Below are 13,177 nucleotides of genomic sequence, written 5' to 3'. Positions count from 1 at the left end.
TTCAGCGTCAGCTTCTGCCTGAGTTTCCAGCCTGCCCTACAACCCTACAGGTTTCAGACTTGCCAGTCCTCACCCTAGATATATATAAATATATACCTAGATTTATATATCTGCACTCTGTTTCTCCGATATATGCTGAAGAAAAGACTGGAAGTTGAAACTGGAACTGTCAGAAAAGACGTAGAAAGATTTTCAAAAACAAAGCGAAAGCATTTTTTTTTCTTTTTTTTTTTTGAGACAGAGTCTCGCTCTGTCGCCTAGGCTGGACTGCAGTAAGTGGCGCGATCTCGGCTCACTGCAACCTCCGCCTCCCGGATACAAGCAATTATCCTGCCTCCCGAGTAGCTGGGACCCACGCCAGGCTAATTTTTTGTGTTTTTAGTAGAGACGAGGGTTCACGATGTTGGCCAGGCTGGTCTCGATCTGCTGACCTCGTGATCCGCCCACCTCGGCCTCCCAAACTGCTGGGATTACAGGCATGAGCCGCCGCGCCCAGCCGAAAGCATTTCTTGTAGTGAATATAGCTAAGAAATTTGAGGTACACAAGGGAGGTCTTCAAAGCCTGCAAAACACAGATAAATTTTTTTTTTTTTTTTTTTTTTTTTTTTTTTTTTTTTTTTTTTTGAGACGGAGTCTCGCTGTGTCGCCCAGGCTGGAGTGCAGTGGCCGGATCTCAGCTCACTGCAAGCTCCGCCTCCCGGGTTTGCGCCATTCTCCTGCCTCAGCCTCCCGAGTAGCTGGGACTACAGGCGCCCGCCACCTCGCCCGGCTAGTTTTTTTATATTTTTAGTAGAGACGGGGTTTCACCATGTTAGCCAGGATGGTCTCGATCTGCTGACCTTGTGATCCGCCCGTCTCGGCCTCCCAAAGTGCTGGGATTACAGGCTTGAGCCACCGCGCCCGGCCACAGATAAATTTTTATAGACAAACACTGAGGAGAGTGAATGTGGACAGAGCCTACAACCAGCTGGGTTAAAGTCCATTTTTAAAGTGCTAGGTGGGACCTGTGACTTCCAGGGATGCTCTAGCCCCACCAACATGGAGAAACCCCGTCTCTACTAAAAACACAAAATTAGCCGAACGTGGTGGCACATGCCTGTAATTTCAGCTACTTGAGAGGCTGAGGCATGAGAATCACTTGAACCCGGGAGGTAGAGGTTGCGGTGAGCCGAGATCGCGCCATTGCACTGCGGCCTGGGCAATAAGAGCAAAATTCTGTCTCAAAAAAAAAAAAAAAAAAAAAAAGTTTTGGTAACCTATTTTAACATAATTAGTTTTCTTTTGAAATCTTACATATTTATTTTTTCTTTCGTATATTCAGAAGTATTATTCTGAGATAGAGTCCGGAATCGCCAAGCTGCCCTTGGGGTCCGTCGTACAAAACCTAACGAGAAGATCCCTATGCTACTGCCTAGGGAGGAATCCATAACCTAGGCCTACCTTAACGCTTATGCAGAAAGAGCAGAATATTTTTTGTAAGGGCTGTTGAAACCTTATGAACTGAAAACAAATCTTTTCTAATCTCAATGTGTATATTCTCAATATCAGGCAGTTTTACTCCTGTGTAGTAGACCTCAACTTACTTAAAATGCTCACCAGGCATGGGGATGATTTATTCTCAGAAATATGGACAAACCAAAATACACACATATGAGACGTTTGTTTGCTTCCAAAGTGAACAAGTGAACATTCATATGTGTGTCCGGGTTGATGCTCCTTATAAAGCTGTCAAATTCTGAGATCAAGGCCCTGCAGTAGAAGAAGCAGCATGCAGTGAGGAGGCCTAGCACAGTTTTGCTTAGTAAAGTATTTGAAGAAAAAAAAAAAAGAACCACAGAGAGACAAATAAAAACTCAGACCATGTCACTGTACAACGGCTTCCAGTTTCCTACAGAATACCAGCCAGAGTCCTTACAAGGGCCTGTAAAGTTGGCCAGAGTCCTTACAAGGGCCTATAAAGCCGGAGGTGGTCTCCCAGAATCTCCTATTCCTCTCCACTGAGCACCGGCCTCCTCAACATAACTCCCAAGCCTGCTCCCACCTCCAGGCCTTTTTCCTAGCGATTTTTTCCCTGTTCCAGATCACTCTTTTCCCCTGATATCAGCATTTATCTCTCGTTCATCGCTTTCACAGCTGGCCTTTCCTATCCTCTTTCCCTGTTTTATTATTTTTTTTCTCCAATCGCTTATCACTATTATTTCGTTTATTTAGTGCTTTATTATCCGCTTCCGCCACTGCCATGTAATCTTAAGGACAAGGGTCTCTCATGTTTTCTTCACCGTTATCTACAGTGCCGTGAACACTAATACTGGGTTGAATGAACGAACGTATTAATGGAGCGGTGATACTGGGGCAGAGAGGATGCAGGGCATGCTTTTCACCGCCATCTTTCAGCCGGCAGAGACAGACCGAGAAAGGAATGAAGGCTACGGGGTGTGTGCAGAAGTAGCCACCAGGGAGTCCGTGCGCTGCGAGCCTGGACCAGCGGGCAAACGCGGCTTACAGGCCCTCGCCCAGACATTACGGGTACAACCTAGTTTCTTATGAAATACCTTGCTACCAACCAATATGTGGGGCCAGTGGCGCAATGGATAACGCGTCTGACTACGGATCAGAAGATTCCAGGTTCGACTCCTGGCTGGCTCGGTATATGTGCAGGTTTATTTTACAACTTTCCTACTCCGCCGGAGTAAGCGAATTCGTGCAAGGTAAATTTGCCTGGAAGTCTCAGAAGCAAGAGGGGCCGCTTTCGACAAGAGATGGGGTTATCATTTCTCTGGGGAGCAAATTCTGCCACTGACCACGTGGTAACGCCAACTACGTCATAGAAACGCTCGCCCTACCCAAGTCGTGCCCAGCCTCGCCTGACCATTTTGGCAGAAGAACGAAGGACCGTTCAGACATATTAAAGTCTCTATCGTGTTCTTCCCTATTCAGTCGTTTGAAATGACTGCATGTGGCTTCAGTTTTAACACTGGAGAGGCTAGGTCTGAGCTGATCATTGGTTTTTCTGGTTTGAGAGTTCAGTACAGAGACGCATGCGCACATCAGCAAAACTCGCACTTGAACGAAGAAACACCAAGTGTATTTACTATGCAGATAGAACTGCTTGCTCTGAGATGATAGCCCACCGTGAGTTTCCGTAGTGTAGTGGTTATCACGTTCGCCTCACACGCGAAAGGTCCCCGGTTCGAAACCGGGCGGAAACAGCTTTTTTTTTTTTTTTTTTCCCCCTTCATACTACGAAATTCTTACAGTGTGTATCTTTTAACGATTTTTCAGGCCATCATAAATTTCCTGTCTTCCTGTCTTACGAGGTCGGGGCAGCGGTGCTTAGGGCGGGCCTCAGAGGCTCACACACGTATCGCCACGGGGAGAACCGGCTCTCTCCGGCTTGAACTCGGGGCGGCTCCCCGCCTGCAGCCCCGGAAGCGCATCCTCACCTTCCTTCGCCTTCCTGTTCCTGGCAGTGCCGGGCTCCCCTAGTCTTCTCTATCTTGGGGCTGGTGCTGGCCCTGCCCACGCCTAGGGCTCCGGCGCGTCAAGGGCCTCAGCTGGGATTCCCGCGCCCCTCGAACGGCCACGAAACTCGGGTAAGTGCCTCACAGACTTTAGTACGCTACCCGGGAAAATGAGGGGCGCAGTGGGGGGTCCCGCCGCCGTCCATATACTTAGGACCCTCCTGCCAGCTGGCCCCGGTCATGATTAAGGGCCTTGGGCCCCGTGAGCCGCGCCTGTCTTCCCGTCTCCAGAGTAATCGCAGCATCTCTCCTGAGCTCCGAGTGTGAATCCCTGGGAAAAGCTGAATCCAGAGGTGGGGTCACAGAGAGCCGCAGGCCCGACAGGGATGAGAAGTCCTAATCGGCGCTCTAGGGCCAATAAAAGAAGGAAAGAAGGGGATTTGAAAGGATTGCTCCCGCAGGGCTGTGGCCTTGAAGAGGTGGTGACTGGCAGGTTGGACTGACCTGCCGTGGGCTCTCCTTTCCTCCCCAATTTACCTTCGAGAAACCCTCGTTGAGGAGACACCCAAGGGCTGAGTCTTCCTCCACTTTGACCTTTCGCTGTCCCATCACAAAGAAAAAATGGATCCCAAGCTTAAGAAATGGACCAGCACTTGTTTAGAATCAGGACTTGTGCCTTGGTGTTTGGCCTCTTACCTCTGCCTGCCACATGGCTTGCTTACAAGTTAATTGGATTAATCAAACGCTTTTATGAGAAAGTTTTGTTGTGCCACCTGGCAGCCTGGGGTGTACCCTCAGAGAGATTTCTTTCTTAGATGTATTACTACTTTTTCTAGGGATTAGCCAAGCCTAGCCTCTCAGATCACATTGCTCCAGGTTCCCTCAAATGACTGATAAGAATGCGATGTGTTTGTTTTTGTTTGTTTTTGAGACGGAGTCTCACTGTATCTCCCAGGCTGGAGTGTAATGGTGCTATCTCTCTCACTGCAACCTGCACCTCCCTCTACCTCCCGAGTTCAAGCGATTTTTGTGCCTCAGACTCCTGAGCAGCTGGGACTACAGGCGTGCAATACCACGTCCGGATAATTTTTGTATTTTAGTTAGAGACGGGGTTTCACCATATTGGCCAGGCTGGTCTCAGACTCCTGACCTCAAGTGATCCGCCTGCTTCGGCCTCCCAAAGTGAGATAACAGGCGTGAGCCACTGCGCCCGACCGAATGTGATATTTTTATGACCACGACAAAAGAAGGGCTGCATTCTTTGGTGGGTCTGCAAAATTAAAAAAAAAAAAGAAAGAAAGAAAGAAAGAAAGAAAAGGACAATGTTTAATGAGCTGTTTTCTTTTTACCATTTTCCTAAACAGGCTGCTTGGCTGGATGTTGACTTGAAAGGTCCATTCTTTGTTATCTTGCTGTTTCCCTTAACAAGACAACATCTTGGCTAGCAAGATAATATCTTGGTTAGCAAGACAATAAACTTGGCCATGTGCTCAACAGCAATCTGTCTAATACATTTTCATTTAAAATCCCCTCTCTACTACCCAGAAATATAAGCAAGTTATTGTGGTGCCCTGAAAGGGGGCAGAGGTTCCAGGGTCCTGGGAGATGACAAGAATTTATCCTCTTCATCTCTCTCTGATGCCAGTTAGCAGGAATACTTTAGCCTGGAAGCTGAGTGTGCCTCTAACCATCCTTTACAGATGGGTGACTGTTTGGGAGCTTATGGCTCACTCCTTCTCTTTAAACCAAATGCATTCTGGCAAGCTGCAACAGCAAACCTACCGTTTTAGACACCCTGCCTTTTCTCATCTTTCCTTTCTACCCCTGCATCTCCCAGTCTCTCTCACTTAACTCCCATGGAAACTCATGCTGCGTCTCTAATACTTTGGAAGATGAAGAACAAACAGGCCCTGGAGAGTGACTGACACCATGTGACCTCTTGCTTCTGTAGCACACAGCATCTTGCCTGTTAATCTTTTTATTTTTTATTTTTTATTGAGACAGAGTCTCGCTCTGTCACCCAGGCTGGAGTGCAGTGGCGCAATCTTGGCTCACTGCAACCTCCGCCTCCCGGGCTCAAGTGATTCTCCTGCCTCAACCTCCCAAGTAGCTGGGACTATAGGCATGTGCCACCACACCCAGCTAATTTTTGCATTTTTAGTAGAGATGGGTTTCACCATGTTGGCCAGGCTGGTCTTGAACTCCTGACCTCAAGTGATCCACCTGCCTCCACCTCCCAAAGTGCTGGGATTACAGGCATGAGCCACTGAGCCCGCATTGCCTGTGATTTTTTTATTGTATATTAATTATATCCTTTATTCTCTCCTTCCTAAGCTTGGTGTTCATAACTTTCTTCCACGTCTTCCTTCCAACCCCCAAACACGATCTTTCCTTAAGTAAGAGGCAGGGAAGAAGAGGGGAGCCTTCTGATTTTGGGGTGGGATTGAGGCTAAAACCCAAATTAGAACTACCTCCCAGAAACACAGTTCTGTATCCATTGAAAGAGCAAAAAGATGCTGCTAAAATGTGCCTTGTGTTTGCTAGGGATGAGGTGAAAATGAGTATTGAATGAGGTGGCATTTTGGTCCATGGATTTGCTTGCTATGAAAGAGAAAAAACATGGAAAAATATATTTTGAGAGCTGGGTGAGACCCCCAAATTAATCTAATCCAAGATGTTTCCCTAGTCACTAAATTATTTATTTATTTATTTATTTTTTAATAGAGTCTCACTCTATTGCCCAGGCTGGAGTGCAATGGCACAGTCTCGGCTCACTGCAACCTCTGCCTCCCAGGTTCAAGCAGTTCTCCTGCCTCAGCATCCTGAGGAGCTGGGATTACAGGCACGTACCACCACCCCTGGCTAATTTTTGTATTTTTTAGTAGAGCCAGGGTTTCACCATGTTGGCCAGGCTGGTGTTGAACTCCTGACCTCGTGATCTTCCCACCTTGGCCTCCCAAAGTTCTGGGATTACAGGCGTGAGCCACCACGCTCTACTGAAGTCACTAAATTCTTACACTGTTCCCTCTTATGTTAGTCCGTTAGGGCTACCAAAACAAGGTACCACAGGCTGGGTGGCTTAAACAACAAAAATTAATTTTCTTTGACTTCTGGAGGGTAGAAGTCCAAGATCAAGATGTCGGCAGGTTTGGTTTCTTCTGAGGCCTCTCTTTGACTTGCAGATGGCTGCCTCCCACTACGTCCTTAGATGTGTTCCTCTATGTTGTCTGTATCCTAATCTCCTCTTCCTATAAGTACACCAGTCATTTGAATTAGGGCCCACCCATAAGACCCTATTTTGCTTTTTATTTCACTATTAGTTTTTTTTTTTTAAGCTATTTCTGCCAGTTAATTTAAACATCATGATCTTTTTCTGATGATAAAAATGCAAGTCTTCATGCTAACAAAAGGATTGGAAGAAGGATGAAGCAGATGTTCCTTCTCTCCTACAGCAATCTCATTAAATGAGGAGTTAAATTGAGAACGTTCATGAGAATTTCAGTCCAGTTCTGTGCAATGAAGAGGAGTGATTCAAAACTTTCACTAACTTGCTCTGTTGTTTGTTAATATAATGTTATTGGAAGAGTTATTTTAACAAAGGGGAATTGTTATATTTCTAAAACTTTTTAAATTGTTGCCATGTCTTGGGAAAATAACTTCAGTATGTGTCTTGATAATTTCTTGCCCTGATGATACCACTGAAAGTCATTTCTCTCTATTTCCAAAAGTTACACAGTTACTAGTAAGATTTATCTGCCAGTTAATATTCTTTTCTTCCACATGCATAAAGGAGTATTTGTAATGACTTTTATATTTTATCATTAACATTATTTTTTTGAACTCTTAAAATGTGTATTGTTTTTACATTAATAGGCTTCCTTTTTTTAGAGCAATTTTTGGTTTACAGAAAATTAAACAGAGAGTTCCCACATACTTCCTTTCCCCCACCTCAGTTTCTCCTAAGTTATTAACAACTTGCACTGGTGTGGTACATTTGTTACAAATGATTAACTAATATTGACAGCTTATTATTAACTAAAATATATAGTTTACATCAGGGTTCATTCACTGTATGAAGTTCTGTGGGTTTTGTCAAATTCATAACATCTACCATTATATAACATATGCCATTACAGTAGCATACAAAAGAGTTTCATTTACCTAAAAATCCCTTCCGTGCCACCTCAGATAATTTCTTCTAAGTTAAAACCACTGTGTGGTGAGAGCTCCTTCCTTTTCGAACCTCCTTGTCCTTTATGGAAATGGTAAGAGCTTTTACCCATCTCTCTGGCCCCTTTTCATTATATGTGTATCTATCTCCTACATTTGTAAGTTCTCTATAGAGTCGGTGACCTGGTCTCCTAATCAGCTTCCTAAAGGTGAGTTTCAAGAATTAAATCGTTATTTATATACTCAGATACAGCATCCAGGCAGCAGCCTATTTTTCCTGATTTTATTTTGTCACCTGCTGTATTTTGGCCTTTGACATGTGGAGATAATGGCCCCCCTACTTGGGATGGACTGCAATGGATCTAACTTGAAGAAAACTGAACGCAGGAAAAGAGGTTGTGTGAGCATTCCCACACCAGGAAATGGGCTGAGAAACAATTTTGAAGTGAGATGGAAGGGGAATGGTATGGGGTATCCATTCTTAGGGAAATGTGTGCTAGGCCAAAAGCTCACTCTTTGGTTAAACACTCTCATTCTCTGGTAACATAAAGGTCTCTAAAAATATATGCAGAATATTTGGGATAACCTTCTTTATTATTCATTGCCCAAGTTGGGTCACTTTTCAAAGTAAAAGGTAACATTATGAATAATTATACTAGGGCAACAGGTATAAATCAAGTCACCCTACTATTAGACCAAGTGATTTTCACTGGTTCCTTCATTGTAAGAGTAGCTCCTTTTGTTTCCTAAAAATTGTTAAAATGATTCCTTAATGTTGCATTTGAAAGAAAGGGAAAAGGACAAAAATTAGCAATAAATTTATGTAATGGCAAGGATTTCTTCAGAAGAGAGCAGGTCAGGTGTAGTTAGATCAGTAGAACTGTATGTCTCAGTGGCACCATTACTTTTTTATTTATTTTTTTTTTTTTGAGGCAGGCTCTCACTCTGTCCCCCAGGCTGGAGTGCAGTGGCACAATCTGGGCTCACTGCAACCTCTGCCTCCCGGTTTCAAGCAATTCTCAGGTAGATCACCTGAGGTCAGTAGTTTGAGACCAGCCTGGCCAACATGGTGAAACCCCATCTCTAATAAAAATACAAAAATTAGCTGAGTGTGATGGTGGGCATCTGTAATCCCAGCTACCTGGGAGGCTGAGGCAGGAGAATTGCTTGAACCTGGGAGGCAGAGGTTGCAGTGAGATGCGATCACACCACTGTACTCCAGCCTGGGTGACAGAGGGAGACTCTGAGACTCCGTCTAAAAAAACAAAACAAAACAAAAAAATTCAAAACTGGAGCAATTTGGAGACAAGATTAAAAAAATAATAATAACATTGTAGAATGGGGCCACTCACAAGGTTACAGAATTTCCCAGAAAATGTTTTCAAGGGTGGGGCAGAAGGTATGATAGACAAAAGCTTTAAAAAAGTTACACAGTGCCTGTGAGTGCCAGCCCTAGGCCTAAGTCCTAATTACCCAAACTTAGACTCTTCTCTATTTCCTACCTGTGTGGCTCTCAATCTGTGCTCTGGGCTACCCACATTTTTTAGTATTTTTATTAATTCTTGAGTAGGCACATACAATTTTTCTGTGTAAGACAGATAATACTCCACCCATGTGCTTCCCCTACAGCTTAAAGAAGAGAACTCAACGTCCCCTATCTCTGGACTAACCTACATGCCTTCTGCAACCACATCCCTTTCCCAACTCCCAAGAGATAACCACTGGCCAATTTTTATTTATCCCCCTTTTTTTTTTTCAAATTTTGCTATATGTTTGTGGCCTCAACATGTCATAGTTTTACATGTGTAAATGGATCTATAGTGTACCTATTCTTCTGCAACTTGCTATTTTTGTTCGTCATTATATTCTTGAGATTGATCCTCGTTTTTGAACCTAGCTGTAATGTATTTGTTTCTGCTGCTGAATAGTATTCCCTTTTATAGATACTACCAAAATATATATATCCCTTCTACTATTGAAGGACATTTGGGTGATTTACAGGTTTTTGAAATTACAGTGTTGCTGGAAACATTCTTGTGGAGATCTCCTGTCCACACCTCCAAGAATCCCTCTAAGTAAACACCTAGACATAAAATTGCTTTACATAATACCACTGTTTCCAGCGTGCTTTACAAATAACCACTGTTTCCTGAAGCAAATACACTAATTTGCACACACACACACAGCAGTACATAAGGGTTTTGATTGCTCCCTATCAGTTGAGTCCTTGATATTGTCAGACAACTTGGTTTTCTTCAATTTGATAGATATGAAATGTTATATCCTATGCTTTTAATATGTACTTCTTATCTATTTTTAGGTGCTTATTCCTCACTCATGCTTCCAAGAAGTACTTGTTAACATTTTTTGCCATAGTTTTAAAATTTTCATTTTGTCCTTTTCTCATGGATCTGTAGGAATGCTTTATGTATTCAGGATTCTAACATTTTGTCCATTATATGTGTTACACATATCTTTGCCGAGCTGGTAACTTATTGTTTTACTATTACTGTGCTATCTTTTTTGATATACACAAATTATTAACAATATAGTCAAATTTGATTTTTAATGTTTACATTGGTCAGTCTTTCCCTTTGTGGTTTACACTTTTTGTGTCTTGTTAAAGACATCTTTCCAGGAGCAGTGTGAGGAGGACAGAAACACCCACCAGGACTGCTCAAGTCGCCTGCCAACACTGCTGCCACCATGCCAAAGAGAAAGGCAAAAGGAGATGCTAAAGGTGATAAAGCAAAGGTGAAGGATGAGCCACAGAGGAGATCAGCGCGGTTATCTGCTAAACCAGCTCCTCCAAAACCAGAGCCCAGGCCTAAAAAGGCCTCTGCAAAGAAGGGAGAGAAGCTTCCCAAAGGGAGAAAGGGGAAAGCAGATGCTGGCAAGGATGGGAACAACCCTGCAAAAAACCGAGATGCCTCTACACTCCAGTCCCAGAAAGCAGAAGGCACTGGGGATGCCAAGTGAAATGTACATTTTTGATAGCTCTGTCTTATAGTGATTCTACTGTTTGAAATACTATTTTTTTAAATCAAGTTTTATAAAACCGTAGAATTTTGGCTCTCTTTTTTAAGTTATGTTGTTAGCACATAGGACACTTCCTTGTTGTCTTTTGTGGAAAGGGCAAATACCACTAATAGGGTGTATCTCAGAAACTGAATTGAAATAGGGGAAAATAGGATTTTCTGTCCTGTTTGAAGATTATTCTTGATTCCCTTGATTCCCAGGAGAGATTCTCTGACATTCACATGTCAGCCACTTTGGCACAGAAGCCTTACAGTGTGGGGAACCAAAACTTCGTGTCTCCTCTTTCCCTGATGCCATCAGCATAGACTTGACTTCCTTAAACCAAGAGTCTTGATGTGGCCTTGGCAATCCTAAAATCAACTGTGTTAGGTAACAAAACTCAGGCTTTCTGTTGATAACATCGAGATGGTGTCACTCAAAAGAGCCAAGATTCCTGTTTTCAGTTTGTGGATCCATCCTGCTGGTTTTACTGTATTCCCTCCATGTCGAAGCGGGCCTGTGAAAAGCTCATACAGGCCTCATGTGAAGTGTCCACCCTTTCTGAAAATCTTTCTTGTTCAAAACAGCAACAACCTATGTTGTTAACTTTTACAGTGACTTTTAGAGGAGGGGAGTTTGGAAATTGTAAAATGTTATAGATTGTTGCCTATTTCCTGCTGAAAGTAAATGTTTTTAAAAAGTATCATATAAAGCTGAATACAAGTTAGTTTGGGGGGAGATCCTTTCCTACCCAAAGTCGTAAATATATTCTTTACTGCCTTGTAGAAATTTTATACTTTTGCCTTTCACATTTGTCTTTAGTCTGTCCTGAACTGATTTTTGTGAAAATTATGAGTTAGAAATTCAATTTAACATTTTTCATATTTCAAAGTGGTTGTCTCTGCACTATTTACTGAAAAGTTCATCCTTTCCCCAGTGATTTGTAACACTGCCTCTTTCATAAATTAAATTTTTGTGTACGTGTGTGGGTCTTTTGATGGTTTCTATTCTGACTGACATCAATTTGTCTAATCTTATAGCAGTACAATACAGTCCTGATTATTGCAACTTTAGGAAAAGGTCTGATAAAAACCAAGATGCCTCCACATTTTGTCATAATTTTAGCCAATTTCACCTCTGTCTCCAATATCACCACAAAATTTTTCTTCCTTGGAGTGTCTTGGCTATTCTTAGCCAACTGTTCCTCCATATTACTTCTAGAATTAGATCAACAATTTGTAAATCAAACAAACCCAAGAACATTGAAATTTTGATTGGATTTGTATTGAATTTATAGATTAATCTGGTAAGCCAAGTCATCTTTACAATGTTGTCTTCCAATACATGAATATGGTTCAGCTCTCCATTTACTTAGGCCTTTGAAATATCTTTCAGTAAAGTTTATAATTTTCTCCATAAAGGTCTTCTTGTTAATATTTCCTGGGAACTTTATGCTTTTTAACACTACTTTCTATGGCATATTTTTAGTTATTACATTTTCTGGTTTTAGCTAACGTTGATTTCAATTTTTGTATCCAGCAACCTTGCTACCTTTCATTCTTGTATCTGCATATTCTTGTGGGGTTTTTGTTTTTTCCATAGACAACCATATATTCTGTGTATATAAACTGTTTTGTTTCTTTTTAGTCCTTATACCTATAATTTCTTTTTCTAATGCTCAGTGTAGTCTAGGTGTTGGTGTCTGCTTTTTTTTTTTTTTTTTTTCCCCAGCCAGAGCCTCACTCTGTCTCCCAGGCTGGGGTGCAGTGATGCGATCTCAGCTCGCCGCAACCTCCGCCTCCCGGGTTCAAGCGATTCTTCTGCCTCACCTTCCAAATACGTGGGACTGCAGGCGTGCACCACCACACCCGACTAATGTTTGTATTTTTAGTTAGTAGAGACGGAGTTTCACCATGTTGGCCATGCTGGTTTCGAACTCCTGACCTCAGGTGATCCACCCGCCTCAGCTTCCCAAAGTGCTGGGATTACAGACGTGCGCGACCATGGCCGGCCGCGTCTCTCCTTTTTTGTTTCTTTTTTTTTTGTTTTTTGAAATGGAGCCTCACTCTGTCACCCAGGCTGGAGTGCAGTGACGCGATCTCTGCTCACTGCAACCTCCGCCCCCGATTCTCCTGCCTCAGCCTCCCGAGTAGCTGGTATTACAGATACCTACCACCAGGCCTGGCTAATTTTTTAATTTTTATTGTTATTATTTGTATTTTTAGAAGAGACGGGTTTTTGCCATATTGGTCAGGCTGGTCTCAACCTCCTGGCCTCAAGTGAACAGCCCGCCTTGGCCTCCCAAAGTGCTGCGATGACAGGCATGAGCCACCATGCCCAGTGCCATTAGAGTTTTGAGCAAAGAAATGGCACAGTCTAAGGTGTTTCATATATGCGTGTATGTGTATGGCTGCTGCATGAGCAATAGACTGTAAGCTGTCACAGCAATCTAGGCAAAACATGTTGATGATTTGTACCTAGTATGGAACCGTGAAGAGGTCTGAGAGAGTTGGCAGTAAATAATGCCA

The 13,177-nt window shown here is 43.0% G+C and overlaps 1 protein-coding gene and 2 non-coding genes across 4 annotated transcripts; all 3 read left to right on the top strand.

Moving 5' to 3' along the window:
- The first annotated feature begins 2,573 nt into the window (after positions 1 to 2,573).
- Positions 2,574 to 2,646, top strand: TRNAR-ACG (transfer RNA arginine (anticodon ACG)). The gene has a single exon. It is a non-coding gene; the product is annotated as a tRNA-Arg (tRNA).
- A 413-nt stretch (positions 2,647 to 3,059) lies between these two features.
- Positions 3,060 to 11,633, top strand: HMGN4 (high mobility group nucleosomal binding domain 4). Of its 2 annotated transcripts, XR_276655.4 has the most exons (3): positions 3,060 to 3,132; positions 3,283 to 3,593; positions 10,258 to 11,633. XR_276655.4 is itself a non-coding variant. In XM_005553800.4 (2 exons), the coding sequence occupies exon 2, from the start codon at positions 10,338 to 10,340 to the stop codon at positions 10,608 to 10,610; it is 273 nt and encodes a 90-aa protein (XP_005553857.1). In that variant the 5' UTR covers positions 3,452 to 3,593; positions 10,258 to 10,337; the 3' UTR covers positions 10,611 to 11,633. The 2 variants fall into 2 exon arrangements, 1 of the variants encoding a protein (XP_005553857.1); XM_005553800.4 differs by lacking the exon at positions 3,060 to 3,132 and having other exon boundaries at positions 3,452 to 3,593.
- Positions 3,137 to 3,209, top strand: TRNAV-CAC (transfer RNA valine (anticodon CAC)). The gene has a single exon. It is a non-coding gene; the product is annotated as a tRNA-Val (tRNA).
- Positions 11,634 to 13,177: the final 1,544 nt, after the last annotated feature.

Source organism: Macaca fascicularis, chromosome 4 (assembly GCF_037993035.2).
Source record: "Macaca fascicularis isolate 582-1 chromosome 4, T2T-MFA8v1.1".
NCBI lineage: Eukaryota > Metazoa > Chordata > Mammalia > Primates > Cercopithecidae > Macaca > Macaca fascicularis.
Note: the sequence above shows the minus strand (reverse complement) of the source record. Positions and strands in the feature narration are given on the sequence as shown.

Coding starts and splice junctions, on each gene's coding strand:
- HMGN4 (XM_005553800.4), top strand. CDS start 10,338: ATGCCAAAGAGAAAGGCAAAAGGAGATGCTAAAGGTGATAAAGCAAAG.